The sequence below is a fragment of the Cryptococcus neoformans genome, chromosome 14, assembly GCF_000149245.1.
Source record: "Cryptococcus neoformans var. grubii H99 chromosome 14, complete sequence".
NCBI lineage: Eukaryota > Fungi > Basidiomycota > Tremellomycetes > Tremellales > Cryptococcaceae > Cryptococcus > Cryptococcus neoformans.
The window spans coordinates 252,982-268,018 of NC_026758.1; the positions used below are offsets into that span (position 1 = coordinate 252,982).

At 49.8% G+C, this 15,037-nt stretch overlaps 3 protein-coding genes and 3 non-coding genes; 4 read left to right on the forward strand and 2 right to left on the reverse strand.

Annotated features, from left to right (window-relative positions):
* Nucleotides 1-104: 104 nt before the first annotated feature.
* On the reverse strand, nucleotides 105-4,952 carry CNAG_08023 (hypothetical protein). XM_012198555.1 has 5 exons: nucleotides 4,032-4,952; nucleotides 3,281-3,995; nucleotides 2,785-3,243; nucleotides 2,315-2,724; nucleotides 105-2,246 (listed from the first exon to the last, which is right to left on the reverse strand). Exons 1-5 carry the CDS (start codon nucleotides 4,736-4,738, stop codon nucleotides 224-226), a joined length of 4,314 nt encoding a protein of 1,437 aa, XP_012053945.1. The 5' UTR covers nucleotides 4,739-4,952; the 3' UTR covers nucleotides 105-223.
* On the forward strand, nucleotides 132-3,369 carry CNAG_13166. Its single transcript, XR_001046445.1, has 2 exons — nucleotides 132-152; nucleotides 205-3,369. It is a non-coding gene; the product is annotated as a hypothetical RNA (non-coding RNA).
* Nucleotides 4,953-5,124: 172 nt separating the features above from the next.
* Nucleotides 5,125-7,990, forward strand: CNAG_05419 (hypothetical protein). XM_012198366.1 has 4 exons: nucleotides 5,125-5,276; nucleotides 5,324-5,599; nucleotides 5,646-7,425; nucleotides 7,492-7,990. Exons 2-4 carry the CDS (start codon nucleotides 5,449-5,451, stop codon nucleotides 7,598-7,600), a joined length of 2,040 nt encoding a protein of 679 aa, XP_012053756.1. The 5' UTR covers nucleotides 5,125-5,276; nucleotides 5,324-5,448; the 3' UTR covers nucleotides 7,601-7,990.
* A 154-nt stretch (nucleotides 7,991-8,144) lies between these two features.
* CNAG_05420 (RNA polymerase II transcription factor) lies at nucleotides 8,145-11,770 on the reverse strand. XM_012198367.1 has 4 exons: nucleotides 11,547-11,770; nucleotides 11,145-11,208; nucleotides 10,019-10,702; nucleotides 8,145-9,921 (listed from the first exon to the last, which is right to left on the reverse strand). Exons 3-4 carry the CDS (start codon nucleotides 10,516-10,518, stop codon nucleotides 8,478-8,480), a joined length of 1,944 nt encoding a protein of 647 aa, XP_012053757.1. The 5' UTR covers nucleotides 10,519-10,702; nucleotides 11,145-11,208; nucleotides 11,547-11,770; the 3' UTR covers nucleotides 8,145-8,477.
* Nucleotides 8,214-10,685, forward strand: CNAG_13167. The gene is made up of 2 exons (XR_001046446.1): nucleotides 8,214-9,912; nucleotides 9,978-10,685. It is a non-coding gene; the product is annotated as a hypothetical RNA (non-coding RNA).
* A 736-nt stretch (nucleotides 11,771-12,506) lies between the features above and the next one.
* On the forward strand, nucleotides 12,507-13,853 carry CNAG_13168. XR_001046447.1 has 4 exons: nucleotides 12,507-13,012; nucleotides 13,379-13,500; nucleotides 13,594-13,651; nucleotides 13,708-13,853. It is a non-coding gene; the product is annotated as a hypothetical RNA (non-coding RNA).
* Nucleotides 13,854-15,037: the final 1,184 nt, after the last annotated feature.

Here is a 15,037-nt window from a genome sequence, read left to right on the forward strand (position 1 = left end):
GATCATAACGCACCATTCAAGGGAGTTCAGCCTCTTCGGAGATAGCGGCGTTATGATCCGGTGGCGGTATCACTCTTCTCTTTCTACCCCTCTCTTTTCAGCAATATCGGAAAGTATACAGTATGCATATAGCGCATTATACGTAGACAAGGGTAAGCTGTTTTATAGTCTACATATAAGAGTGATATCTCATATCGTGGGAAGTCGTAAAAATCGTTAAAGCTCATATCTTTTCCCCAACATCCCTCCTTTTGGTCACTTCTCCAATTCTCCCTTTCACAGGCGCGGTCTTATTTCGTACAGATCCCGGCTTTTCTACAGGACTATTATCCAATATCCTTGAATTTCCCCCTCCACCAGCTGCTGGCGCTCTCCTCACTCCTGCAGGCGCTTTGACAGATTCGGGCGTCTCTAGCTTCTTCTTGTGTACCTCTTTCCCTGGTGTCGCGCTGCCCAATTTGTCGATATCTACATCCCCATACTCTTTCCACACTTCGAAAAGAGCAGTGTCCATACTTGGCATAGTGGGGATCCCTTTGCGCTGGGGTGTGCGAGTACTGATCCGTGTGCGGGTACTCGTAGTAGTCCTCACGCTGGGGCTGGGACTTGGAGTACCCTTTGGTCGGATAATGGGTTTGACGCCAGTAGCCGAGGTAGCTCGTCCATTTATAGCAGTAGGCTTGGGAGTGAGTCGAAGCGTAGAGGTCGGGACAGGTTTACTCCCGACTGAGGCCGTTGTGCTCGGTTTGACAGTTGACTTGGCGACAGCACCAGGATTGGCTTTCAACGACGGCGTCAATGTCCCAGTACTAGTTTTTGGACCCAGACCCGACACCCTCGCCCGTCTAGCCGCTGTTGCCGCACTGATCCCTGCCCCTGCTCCCGTGTTACCAGATGCAGCAGAATTCATGTTGGCATTAGCAACGGTATTAGGAGGCGTAGACATTCTGCCTCTGTCAACACCGGCTTTCACCCTTGAGCTTTCAGGGGTGGGAATAGTAGATGCGGTGGCACGAGCAACTGTCTTTGTCGGGTGAGCAGTGACAGTAGGCGATGTGGCATTGAGGGGAGTGAGGGAACGTCTGCCAATGGTCACACTACCGGTCGACGCGGGCGTGGATGCTCTTTTGGACTCCGTGGCAGTATTCGTCCCAGACGCAGTGACATTACCAGTTGAAAAGGTAGTACTCCAAGGCCTCTGCCTAGTCGAAGAAGACGGCCTGACTCTAATCGTTTCTTTTCCTTCCTTCTCATTATCATTGCCACGATTCGTCGCCTGACTTACCGCCCGATTCATCGGCTGCGAATCCATAATTGGCCCTCTTACTGAAGCGGGGCCCCATAATCTCGAAGCTGCCGAAACATTTGACGCAACAGACCCGGCTCTGACCATCGCAGGCGGCATACCTCCCCTTCCTACTCCTCTTCTTACGACACTCTCCCCTTCTGACACGTACGCGTCGTCCACATCTTTGTCGGCTGGTAACGGCCGGAGACGGTTGGCGAATTTGGCGTTGGCAGAGGCGGTGGTGGTGGCGAGGCTGACAGCTCGAGGTTGATGTCGTCGAGTAGCTGCGGCGGTAATGGTGGTTGAGGCGATAGCTGGAGCAGGCGTAGATGCGGAAGAGTTAGTTGTCGGGGGAAGGGTAGACGAACGTTGAGCTGACGGTCGCGGTCTGACCGACGTCGTTACCTTTGCATTTACATTGCTGCTCGCACTCGACAATGCTACACCGCTCATCTTGGAATCTGGTCTGCTGTCACTCTCTTTCTTGGTCTCGTCTAGCCTCGTTAAATCAGAACCGGCCGCACCAGACACGCTTCGATCGCGCGCGTTTTTGGGTACAGCCCTCTTCCTCGGCCTTGGCTCGGCAGGTATCAATATATCACCATCCCTAAATACAAAGCTCATCACACTATCCTCGTCATCGTCGTCCTCTTCCTCTTCACCTTCACCACGTTCACCATCTTCCCCGAGCCGCCCTCGTGCCGGCCCGAAAGTCTTTGAGCGCCTCGCAAACCCTCTCAGACCATCCAGCCCAAGCGACTTATCATATTGTGCGGGGGAGAGATCACCCATGGAACGGACTTTGGAAGGAGTCAATTTGGAGGGTCCCGAGCGATGATGGGTTTGTAGTTGGACGCCGCCTGGAACGAAGTGGTTGTGCGGGGTACCGGGGATTGTGGGGAGAGTATGTGGTCTTGATGAGGGTGACGTCCGGGGGAAACTGTTTCGGCCGGTCGCACTATGATGCTTGTTAGCCTCTTTATTTCTGCAGGACAGAACAAGGATCTGGAGATCCGTCAGACTCGCCTCTTCCTGTCCTCCTCTTTTCCCTCATCTTCATCCATATGCCACGCCCAGACTCTCATGAATTTGTACAGGTTCCTCTCTCTTCCTCCTCCCTTCCGCCCAGCTCTATTCCCGCTCTTCTTTTCATCTTTTTTTGGAGACATTGACAAGGGCAGCGTCGTTGTCCCCGTTTTGGCACAGAGAAGAGACATATCTGTGAACCTCACAACCCAAAGTTCATCTTTACCCCCGCCTTGACCTTTGAGGATGTCGCTCAGTTTACTTGAGCTTTTCTTTGGTCGCATTGGCTTTGCGCAATCTCTGGAATTAGGCGGGTTGGTGGATAAGGGGGGGCTAGCAACAGACGGAGATACTTCGGAGAGGGGTGTTTCGCTAATCAAAAGACGGTTGGATTTCGGGACTAACAACATCTGTTCACGAAACTTAATATTGATTGCACAATATGTAAAAAAAAAATCGAGCCAGCTCACTTTATCACCATCTAACCCTGCAATCCTCCCCCAAATATCCCTTGCCGCCTCGCGCTCCTCCTCTTCAACCTTCTCATCTTCTAAAGCCCTTACCACTCCCTCAATCTCCTCAACCATCTCCACCGTCTTCTCATACTCTTTCAAACTAGGATCAGTATGATATAGTAGGTTTTGGAACATGAGCGGGTATTTGAGCAGCCGTTGAAAAGGTTTAGATAGCGAGATGAGCAGACCTGGTGAGCCAGAGGCGAGTGCGAGGGATTCGAGGTGGGTGAGATAAGCTGTCAGGGCGCTAGGATGGCGGGCGGAAGAGGAGCGTGCGGAGGGAAAGGAGGCACGTTTGGGTTTGGGGAATGAGGTTGGTGGGGGAGGGTGAGAGAGTGAGAGGGCGTTAGACACTTGTTGTAAGGCTTTCTCGAGGTGGAGGACGTAGATGCTGTATTGTCGTAACACGTATGACTGTATGTCAGTAGAAATTTATCAAAACGGAACTTACATGTGCGATGAAAACATCTGCCAGGCTTCTGACAAGGGGGTACTGATCATCATATCTTCTTCTTAATGCTGCGGTCAACTTCAAATGTCCTTCCAATATCCCACTATTAATCGCTTTGAGGACCAAAGCCAGATCCTCCGGTAATTCTACATCTTCTCTGTTGGGGATATCGGATGACGAGGTTCTAGGGCGTTTGGAGAGCTTGGCGGATGATGCGCGTGAAGCAGCACTGGGAGCTCGAGAGGGTGCACTGGGAGGTGCCCTTGGGAGAGGAGGTAATGACTGATGTTTCAACGACATCGTGCTTGTTTTTTCCACGAGCCGACTTTCCGCATTGGTCAATGTGTTGAATGCTGTCAACCTTGCCGAATTTGAATTTAAAGGGCTAAATCCAAGATCAGCGCCCAGTGAAGGCGCAGAGCCAAATCCGAAACCTAACAAATCTTCATTGGGTGTTAATGGCGCAGCAGAACTTGTTGAGCTATCTGACGGTGATCTGAATTGGGGGGCTGTGGAAGCAAATTTTGAAGCGATTGGCAAATTGATAGAAGATCCGCCGATAGAAGGCGCGTAAGATGAAGAAGCAGGGGATGTTGCGGATCTCATGTGCGCAAGAGGGTGGAAAGGATCGTAGAAGTCGAGGCGGGGAGAGGTGGAGGAATGTACAAGGGGCTTGCAGAATGCTTCGTTTATAGCTAGTAAATCGTTCAAGTACCTATCTGTCAGCTCATGTTATGACTAATGGACGCACCTTTCTTCACTGCCGACAATCTCCCACAATACCTCTTGCCTTGCGCGTTCTTGCATTCCAAGATTATCGACTAAATCTGGGTCTGTCATCTCGCTCCAAGAGTTTGCTACAGGTAAGAAACTAGTAGTGCTCCCAGTAGCTAAACTCATTTCAGAAGGGCTTGGACTGAATACACCTGAGAGAAGTTTGGTGGGTGACGAATCGCGAAATGACGGCGATGGAAGTGATGCCTTGCGAGAGGATGGGGGGCGGGGAAAAGAGTGAATAAATGATTGGCGAGAGGAGCTCGGTCGGGATACTGGATCCGGTCGATGAGCTGAATCGGTACGCTTGGGTAACACTTCTTGTGGACCCGACGTAGAACCCAGGCGAGAGTCCAACGCGACACTAGCCGCAGGCGTAGGAGGCGGTGATTTAAATGTCACTTTCCGCTCTCCATTGGCTGTCGGGTTTCTTGTTACTCCAGTCATATCCAGAGGCCCAGGAGTAAGCCCGTCTACTATTTGATTTTCAGAGTCGCCCACCAGAATCTCTTCTGGTGGTTCCTCTATACGTTCTCGAAATTGCAATGGCGGTGTCGCACCATTGACACTACTACTGGACCTAGATTTGAGAATAGATAGTCTCTCCTTTTCCTTGCCTTTTGATGATGGATTCGGCTTCTCCTTGTCGTTAAGATGTTTTAACCGAGAGAAGAGTGACTTCATAGTTGCGTCGGTGTATCGCTACACTCTCCTCAAGGTGTGATGAGTACCTGGATTGTCCTTGTAATGTTGATAACCAATGTCGAACCGTTGCTTTTTCGAGATCTTTTTTCACGGGTGATGTCGTATGCTAACGGTGAGTATCTCCAGATGGTGTACGATGCAAGAGCGTCCGGATCTTAGTTGGTATTATAAGCTGTAGTAATCAAGATGTTGGTCGTATGGTGGTCATGCTCTGCGGCGAAACCACAAGTCAAACGCGGTCAGCGCGCGTAATGGGAAGACATTACGTAATTTAATTAATTACGTAACGTTTGACTTTCCTATTCCGTCCAATACGTAATTGAGTAATTGCAGATCAAAATGTTTTCGCGGTGCGCCGGTGACGTTGGTGATTCACTTCGGCCAAGCGGGACTCGATATCTCATCCTTCTTCTTTTTTTCCCCCTTCACTAACTACTCGACAACGCGTTCCCACGGAATATACATCTCCTGTACGCATAGCAGGATATCAAACACAGCATACAACAGCACCGCACCAGTCAGTGCACTCCTCGGGCGACTTTAACGTTGGCTTATGCCGCACAGGAACAGTGTCTTCGGCAGCATCACTCAATACAGCACACCACATCACACATGTCGACAGTATTATAAGTCACCACTCGTCAAGTCACAACAGAGTACTCCATCGCTGTCTGGGCACGTGATCTGAAATGACTCTCCTCTCAAAACCATCTCGGTCATATGCCAACGTGGAGCACGACATGGAAGGTCTCAGCGCAGTCGGCAGTGGCCCCTATTCATCCACGCAGCAAGGAAAAAAGTTGAGCAAGAAAGGTGATGGATTCAAGACGTACCGTCCGCGTGAGTATTCCGCCACGTTGTCTATATACCGCTGACCTTTCACTAGCCATAAGTGAAACACACCTTCGGCGGTCACTAGGGTACGACCCTCATCCCACTTCTCACTTTGCGCCCCTCCCATCCGCCTTCCAATCCCACCGCATCAAGAAAGAGCAGGCTCTTGCGGGTCAGCGCGCCGAAGCCGACCACCTCCTTCAGCCAGGTTATCGATCTTATCATCCTTCAGACGAAGCTGATTCTTCCATCGCTCCTCGACGCACAGCAGGCGGTCTTGGCGGTCTACGCCCAAGTCCTAGCACGTCTAGCTTCAATGGTTCTGCAGCAATGGGAAACGGACGTCGAGCGGCCGGGGTGTATATGGATTCAAGTGGGAAACTGCATGATACCGAATACGACCCGTTTGCTGGTGTCAAGGATATGACCAGAGCAAAGTCGAATCGCCGAAGCGCGTTTGGGAGCGACAGGCATCACCGGGCCGGTTCCTCTTCATCATCTTCCAGCGATAGCGGCCAAGCATCGTATCGACGACCGAGTCATGATATGAGGGAGGAAGAAGAGGTTAGACGCAAGCTGCAAATAGAGAGGCAACAAATGGACGATGTTTCGTCTTACGTCGCTAGACGAAAAAGTTTGCTTTCAGAACGAGAAGGAAGTGGTAGGGGTAGTCCATCAATCAGGTCGAGCGAGGATGGACCACCGACAGGAGGTAGCTTTGTTACGGCTCGCACAAGATCTCAACAGGGATACTACTACCCTTCACCTTTATCACCCTCTTTTGCGACGCAAGGTACGAGCTTCGCCAACGGTTACCCTTCACGTACTCCTACAACATCTACCTTTCCTCCTTCTGCGGGTGAAGGCACACCACCTGAAAAGTCGACAGAAATGACACGAGTTAAATCACCCCCGCCTCCACCCAAATACGAACCTCCTGTTGAAAGACCCAAGCCAAAGTCCAAAGTTGAAGTGAAAGATGGTACTACCAAAATCATTGGCTTTGACGGACCCGTACGTCCAACCTCACCTAACCCACCACCTACGGAACAATTTTCCAGCCTCCGCGTCCGTTCCCCTTCCCCTTCATCCTCATCACACCACCTCACCACGCCAGGCGCACCTGCTTCTGCCGGAGGAGCATTATCTGCCACTTCGAGGTCCTCTGCAGATTTGACTCGTCAAATGCGCTCACCAAGGCCGATTGAAAGACGGCATCAGGCGAGAGAAGATATTTATCCCGAAACGCCTGCACAGACTAAACGACGACAAGAACGTGAGCAACGCCGGCTTGTTTCAGGCCATGGACCTCCTGCTCATGCGACACAACCTTCAGCAAGCCACAACAGTGCTCTCGCGGTTGATACTGCTCTTGCAGAGAATGGCCGCGCAAGGATCTTGCCAGAGATTGAAATCGTTGAGGATGATGATCCGAGAATCGTCTTTCCTAAAGAAGGCAAAACAACAAGGGTGCAGAAGACGCATGATCATGTCATCAAAGGCCCATTCTCACATGCTCTCCAAGCGCGAAAGGGCTCTCATGCATCCTCTACTGCGCTCAACACGTTTACCAGTGCAGGCAACGGCGGTTTTCCCTCTGCTATTGGCCATTCTTCGTCAATACACGACTTTTCTTCTCTTAACCGCCCCAAGTCACTAACTGGCTCAAAACCTGGTTCATCCGTTATAGATGATGCGGGCGGATATCTCCCCAGTCGATGGGCGAGCGGAGATAAGAATTTGAGGGTGACAGAGGATGAGAGAGAAAAGTACAGGCCGAGGGAGTGGGGTGGGAAGTATGGTGATCTGGGAGGAAGGGAAGATGAGTGGAGGTAAGTTTATCATCTAATGTCTATCGTGTTTAGAAGGTAGGAATGCTGATTCTTTTGCTCGTTTAGACCGACACCGAAAGACCAAATGAAGCGCAACCTGAAAGACATAGCGACAAGTGCTAGGTTTAGTTTGTATAGGACAAAGAAGAAGTTGTTACGGAAAGCCGATCTTTAGAAAGATACCCTCAGCCATCCCTCCAAGTCAAGTATCTTTGGTTGTTCCATAGTTTTTCCTTCATCACCTTCCTATCATCAGAATGTTCAGTCAGGTTATGTGTCGCTGATTTTTGTAGCAGTTTCTGTTGTCTTTGCGGTTGTATGTGCTCGTTTTTTTTCATATGATTTGGGTTTACATACCAATCATGATCAATTGTATACACGTTCTTTTTCCTTTTCTCTCGTTCAGCTATATATCATTTGCTATCAGCCAGAGTTGTGGATTTACATTCGTGAAAGTGCAAAAGGCTTTCTTGATTTAGCCGACATGTATCGTATTATACCGTCATTCCGTATGTGTACATCAAATACCATTTTGTGCATGCAGGACACCATTTTGTGCGGGACATGGTCAGATATTTGGAAATAATGGAGTTGGATAAAACAACTCTTTCGCCATCGCCTGCACAGCATTGTGGCAATTATTAATAGTCAGCAGTCTTAGTAACCGTGGCAAACCGCTTGTAAAATAAGTAGCAATAACGCAGCAACCATGTCAGGAGCAGTAATAAAGACGAGATAATTCACATCACAGCGTGTATCTAAACCCCAGAAAGCTATAAATTGAAGTACGAAAAGTAGATTGATGAGGAGGTTGAGAAAGTAAAATAAAAGAGAGAGAGTCATTAATATAATTTGTCTCCGAGCCCGTAATTTGTATACCATAGACACCTAAATCACTCTCCACAATTAGCCAGTAAATCCTTTCCTTCGTGAAATTAGGGGTCATCAATCACTCATTTCGTAAAGCCGCAAGTGGGTATCACCCAAAGAGAAATAAATGAAAAAAAGGAAAAACATCCACAACACTTCCTGAGTCTCACATTCTCTCAGCTTTACTGCGTCTTCTTATCATCCTGTTGTTTCACTTCCTCCTTCTTTTCCCTCTCCTTGTCCACACCTGTCTGTTGATCATCGGACACCTGACCATGGGGATCATAATGGTAACTTTCGTACCCGTGCGCACCTGCCGCACCGCCATCAGCTGTCGAGGGTCTACTCCTCATCGTCTTGGGAGGACTACCTAACAACGCGGAGATCGCCAAACTGCCCCTTCTCTCGCTAGTGGCAGGCAACCAGTTGGGATCATGCGGGCGTGGAGGGTCCATGGCTCCATTACCCGGTGCCGCACCGGGGTGAGGGTGAGGATGAGGAGCATCGTGCGCGCCGTTCGCGTGAGCAGCGGTGGAACTATCGGGTACTTGGGAGTTGGAAGGTGATGATGGCCGAGGATGTTTACGGTCATCCTTGCCAAAGTCATCTTCCGCGCGACGCTTGCGGGAGTCGTAGTTTTGATACGGGTAACCCTCGGCGCCAGGATTGGCGACGTTGTATTGGAAGGGAGACTCGTGAGGTGGAGGAGCAGTTGGGGGCGCACCAGTGCCGTACCCCTGAGCGTAAGGTCCGCCATTAGTCGCCGCAGGGGGGTACTGGCCCTGCCATCCTGGAGGGTGATACTCGTACACGTCTTCTCTAGGAGGATACGAGCCGTGGGCAGCATGGGCAGGATGGTAATAGCCTTCGGGAGGAGGAGGATATGCAGCGGCGTCATGAGGAGGATAGGCACCGTGTCCCGGAGGAGGAGAAGACCAGTTGGGAGGCTGTTGTTGAGCGGGAGGGACGTTACCGTACATTGGTGATTGGGGAGGAGGACCGTGTGCAGTAGCAGGAGGCTCAGACTCGGAATAATGTGCGGGAACGGGAAGTTCACGACCAGAAGCAGACATAGGTCGGTAAGGGTAAGGCAACCCAGACATCGACTCGCCAGAAGAACCGGTTCCAGGAGCAGTAGGAGGTCGAGCAGAGTCATAGTAGCCCTGTTGGTAGCCATAGCCCGCAGACGAACTGGGTCTCCTTGATGGTCCAGCATCGTCATTGAGACTATGCTCAGGCACATAAGGGTAGTCATATCCGCCATTAGTCCTGGGTCGAGGGTGAGGGGGGGCATTCCACTGGGATTCGTGGTACTGAGCGTAAGGAGAGTTTTGCTGGCTGTGGCCATTTGCAGCAGCAGCTTGGGCAGCGGCGGCTTGGGCTTTGCGGGTCTCGCGACGTCGTTCGACTGCACCTTTAGGCACTTCGACAACTTCACCTCTTCGTCGTTGTTCTCTGCTAGCACGCTGAGAAAGGGCAGCGTGGATAGGTGCGAGAGAAGCAAGCATGGTTTCGTTCAGCTGAGCCTGCTCGGCGTGGACGGTAGCAGCGTGTTGACGAAGATTGTCGAGCCTGGAGAATGCTTTGCCACAATGACAAGGGAAAGGACGTTCACCGGTATGTTTTCTGTATTTGTGTGATTAAGGTACCAGGGGTAACAAGGACGCAAAAACACTTATCAGTCAAGGTACAATCGTTATCGCAAACACTAAATGTCACCCACCTCACATGCCTTGCCAAATGTTCACTTCTTGTAAACACCTTGTCACAATCACCGTAACCTCTGCACCTAAACATTTTGCCACCAGACACACCAACGGGGATGATGGGCTGCCCATCGGGAGTGTAACCAGTAGCTGAAGGGGGTCGATTAGAGCTGCTAGGAGGAGAAGGAATATGCTGTTCCGATTGTTGTTGTTGCTGTTGCTGCGTGGGCAGATAGTAACTACCAGAGGGCGGATGTTGGGGTGGATACGCCGTAGAGCCAGTAAGTGGCGTCATAGGCTGAGGAGGATAACTATGGGAAGAACCAGGAGGACCTGCCATTTCGGGATGGTATACTTGATTAGGTGATTCGTTGGGTGCAGATGCACTCTTGTTGTAACTATGAGACGAAGGAAGTCTCTGATCAGGCGAAGTAGATTCGTGACCAACACCGTGAGCAGAGCCCGGCGCACGGGAGTAATTGTAATATGCTCGGTCGTCGGGAGCTACGAAGCTCATGATGTACGCGAGATGTGAATGTAAGGAGGCGGCAAGAGCGTTCCAGGAACTGATGTGTGGTGTGGGAAATCACCGAAAGACAAAGGAAGATGTTTCGTTGTTTTTTTACCTATCCGCAAAGCGATAACGACGGACCTGATCCACGCTTCGTGACCTGTGCCTGAAGAGCCGACTTTGATGAAGACTGTTGTATAGCGTCAGCATTCGTTATGTTGCGGTTTGGCAGATGAAGCGAAAAGAAAATGCCGTGATCATATTTAATAATCCGTCCGCATCTCCCAGCAACGCCCACATGGTAGACGTATTCCGTGCCGGCTGCGATGCCAGATGCTCGGGCTCACGCCAGCCATCCTTTCATGGTATCTTGCAGTGTTCACCACAGCTGCCTTCTACAACTCAAGTGAGGGGTAAGAATGTTCGCAAGACATCTATAACCCGAGCGTGGGAAGGAAGGATTGAAGAGGACGGGGCAAAGAAGTGCAAACTGGGCGCGGAAATACGGTGATCTTCCTCGGGCACAGCAAGATATCTTCGCGAACCTATGCAAAGCAAATACCCTTCTCGACGGAAACATCACCCAGTCGCAAGAAAGTCCGATGCACGATCATAGACATGTATGTACTCACTAGGTTAAGCCGACGACTTCCAATATACTTGAACCCTCTGTGAGTAGTGGCTGTCGTGGACGATCTATAAAAAATAAGCAGAATCAGCATCCCACACATTTGTCACATTTATAGGTCCCAGGGCTATCTGATTGCCCTGGAAATAAAAGACAAAAACCAGAGGAGTGAATACCTCAAAGGCGACAAGCAAAGCAAGGCGCACGAATGAATCGCCCAAGTGGATTAATTTAGACCAAGTGAAGGGCAAGCGTTTTCGCTCATGTCCACACTGAGAAGAAGGGTGGCGAACAAGGTCATTAAGATGTCTCGCGACGCGTCAAAGATGACGAAAAGTGATAGGCTTTTAGACAGGCCATTGGGAGCAGCACGATGGACCACAGCAAGACAGGATGTGTCGCTCACCTTGTCGAAAGTTTTGTTTGTTCACAGGAGTACGGCGCTAGGAAGGCCACGTGTGGGTAAAACGGGCGAGTAGGAGATGGAAAAGTGTGTAAGAACGCGGAAATGTAATTATGAAAGACAAGGAGATGTTGCTATGCAATGCTGCCGGATGTTATTCTGCTGGTTGGCGTCAAGATTGGAGAGAGATGAGGATTTGTGATTTGGGGGAGTTGCCAAGGTACCGCCCCTGGCAGATTACTCTCCACTCATCCCTCAAAAAAGCGATCCGTGCCCAGTCTTTCCCACTTGATTTTAGCGTCCTTTTCCGCCCTGTCTGTCCCTGGCCCCGCCCTGACTGACAGGCACCGATTTCCAGCATCTCAGACTTTCACATTAACCAGTTTCATTTTCCAATTTTCTCCCAGTTTGCGTCGCGGCAGACGAGTGCCACGTCAGAGACATCTGAAACTATCATGGATGGTGGTTGCCGGAAGAAACCGAGACTTTCGGTCGGCGTCAGCTTGAATTTTGGGCTGAACGCGAACGCGTTTGGCCGTTGTGTTGTCCGCTGCCTCTCATTCAACGGCGACAATAACGCATCGGCGCTGATAGGTGATGGATTAACTGATGCATTTTACTCTGATCTGTTAGGGTTAGAGGCTGAACGTTGCGCAAAGAATGAAAGGCAGAAAAGAGCGGGAGGAGAGGAATATACGTACGTAACATCAGCTGACAACCAGGGACGACAAAGCGGCGCCGGCAGCGTTCGCAAAGACTTTCGGTCCAGGTCCAATCAGTAGGCACAACTCGGCCTAGGTCTATTTCCTATCTTTCCATGCCGCATCATCCATGCGTTCCACATCTAACTAGCGTGACTGGCTTGCGTCGTGCGCTCTGCGGCGCTGTCCACAACCGGACGAAAAAAAACCGGAGCAGTGCATAATAAGGTTCTGACAATATAGATCATCGTAATCTGCCGTCGTAAACCCTGGTTCCAAAAAACAAAAAGAACAATAAGGACGTAGAGCTGCGTCTGATACACCCGTTTCATGTTTTACCAAGGGCGGGGGGGGGGAGAAAGGCGCATCTCACAAACGCGAGCGCATACGTCAAGAGGAAAGAATGCCACCACGAATATTTCATCCACCATATTCTTCTCCTTTCCGTCTTCACCGGCTTTCTTTCGTTATACGTCAATTTCACATCACAGAGGATCATCCAACGTTATTATTATCGTGTTCTCGAATATTGGTCCTCCAGTTCATCAATCTCTTTCTTGCTGTGGGTTTGACCGAATCACCAAGTTACGACCACAGGGCCCTGATAGCTGGCAAACATTGGTACGTCCCTAAGTAATGTATAGATGGTTCCACCGTTTCAAAGAAGTTTGAATGGAGCGTTCAATCGCTTCCTGTCCTCCCATCGTCATCTATTTTTTTCTCATTCCTTGAACTCCCTTATGATTATCGTATCGCAGATCGTTCATTGTAAGTTGTAGATCTCCTAGATCTATCCGCGCTCTAGATACGCGTTACCCATCTATTTATCGCCTCTTATCATTTCCGCCGATGTGGTTATGTTTATGACCGCGGCGTGCGCTAAGTATTGTCACCTTCGAGGCCTTTGTGCCTCTTTTTCTCCGCCTGAAAATATATTTTATCGTCTTAACTATATTTTACGCTTTCTCACGGAACTCACCAATGGGTCCGGTGGCGCATTGTGGCTGACATCTCCGTTTCATGCGGCTTGATCCCACAATCCACCACGGCGATTTGAACGAGTCCTACAGAATTCTTCTGTAGTTACCACAATCTTGAGGAGCAATGGCCGTAAGCTGACAAGATCTTTCCCAGCACCCAGTAACTGGGGCTCTCCATTATAATATGGTACTGGTATAAGTATATCCAGTACCCTTCGCCAGGCGTTCCAGGCCGGGCCTTGAACAACGACACTGGCCAGGGAACAGCCTAGAGGGGTGAGTTATGCGGGGATGGAGAAAGAAGAGCCAAAGAACATCCGGCCTAATAGGTTAATGCCAACTCAACAAGTTGCTGATTTATGTACGTAGTTGGTCGCTGGCTAGGTCTCCATGCAGCATACCGCACCAAAGCAATAGAAGCAATAGCGTATGATGGCTTGTAATTCCATGAGGCGGACAATAACATACGGCTTATTCTTTCAGTTCTTCCATCTTATACTAGCCTTACAGTCTTCAGCACATTAGCAGCATCATTGTTATTGTTGTCGCTGCTGGTGGAATTAAAAAAAAAAAACATGTGGAATTTATAGTTATTTCCCATGATGATCACTTCAAACAAGTTTAGCAGTAACTGCGTTCTTGCTATTCACATCAAATCGGGACTGACTGGGGGGTTCCATTACTGGTCATAGTTAGCCCGTGCACTCTTGGCATATCTCCATAAGATACAAACCACCTCTGGACCCTTTTGGCCGCCATTCTTGCCGACTTTTTTCTAGTCCTTTTGGTGATCACCGGAGTTTGCATTTTACTGCTAAAGGCAAGTAAGTGTGTGTGTGAGATGAAAAGGTGGCAAGCAGTGCGTCATGCCCTATTGCGTCTCTCCTTCCCTTGCTACAAGCAATCGAAGAACGGAGTAGATGACTATGTGCTATGTTATTTGGCCCCTCTTCTTGATATCTATTTCCTTATTTGGTTCGGTAACAGTTCACTGTCGTGGAAGGTAGAAGTCTCTTGTATTTTGGGGTCTCATGATGCAGTGGGTTGTAGCACATGTTCGTTTCCAACTGCTTCTGCACCTTACAAGAAAATCCCATCTTTCAATTTCGAGCTACCTTCCTTTAGTCTAAGCTCGTACAGGTAAGTCAATATCATATTGTGTCATGTGTGCGGTGTCGGTGTCCGATGACGGACATGTCTACCGCCTGTAATCAACGATCCAAAGATCCCAGAGTCAAGCTTGCTAAAGCTAACCCGTGGCAATAATCAGCGTCCAGTTAGTTGATCGTCAATATTCAAAAGTCAGTTACCACACATATCGTCAGGTAAAGTTTGTTGCGTAATAGTACGTTGAAAGAAGGCGGTAATGGTACCCGGTTAGCGCTTTTTGACGCTTCGAGTGCGGTGCGCGGTATGTCGATCGTTGTATGTACCTATCACCTGTTGAAACGTGTTCAATGCCCTCTCATTTGACCCTTGGGGAACGGAAATGGGAAGAGCAAAGAAGTGGAAAGCATGCAGAACCGGAAAGGAAGGCGGAAGGGAGATATATATGCATACAGATGTGAGCAAGTACCGGCTACCGACTAGCTGCCGAGAAGTCGGAGCACGGACAGACAGTGCCTTGTTCCTCGATATGGCTGACTTCATAATTCATTAGGCTTACTTTGTGCCTTTTTTGGGTTTGGGCTGTCTTCATCCTTCATCATGCGCATGCCTTTTTTCATGTTATCGCACACCACCGCCGCACCGCTCATCATTCAACGGGGCTTGCGAAGAGTGGCACCGGCCAAGGGTTGAATGAGGATCGTTA

What these genes read in the sequence shown, in the direction of transcription:
- CNAG_08023 (XM_012198555.1), bottom strand. Translation starts at nt 4,738, where the DNA reads ATGAAGTCACTCTTCTCTCGGTTAAAACATCTTAACGACAAGGAGAAG. An exon ending in ATTGTCGGCAGTGAAGAAAG is followed by an intron (nt 3,996 to 4,031) that starts GTGCGTCCATTA and finishes GCTGACAGATAG; the next exon opens with GTACTTGAACGATTTACTAG. An exon ending in CAGGGTTAGATGGTGATAAA is followed by an intron (nt 2,725 to 2,784) that starts GTGAGCTGGCTC and finishes TTTCGTGAACAG; the next exon opens with ATGTTGTTAGTCCCGAAATC.
- CNAG_05419 (XM_012198366.1), top strand. Translation starts at nt 5,449, where the DNA reads ATGACTCTCCTCTCAAAACCATCTCGGTCATATGCCAACGTGGAGCAC. An exon ending in ATTCAAGACGTACCGTCCGC is followed by an intron (nt 5,600 to 5,645) that starts GTGAGTATTCCG and finishes ACCTTTCACTAG; the next exon opens with CCATAAGTGAAACACACCTT. An exon ending in GGAAGGGAAGATGAGTGGAG is followed by an intron (nt 7,426 to 7,491) that starts GTAAGTTTATCA and finishes TTGCTCGTTTAG; the next exon opens with ACCGACACCGAAAGACCAAA.
- CNAG_05420 (XM_012198367.1), bottom strand. Translation starts at nt 10,518, where the DNA reads ATGAGCTTCGTAGCTCCCGACGACCGAGCATATTACAATTACTCCCGT. An exon ending in CATTTGGCAAGGCATGTGAG is followed by an intron (nt 9,922 to 10,018) that starts GTGGGTGACATT and finishes ACACAAATACAG; the next exon opens with AAAACATACCGGTGAACGTC.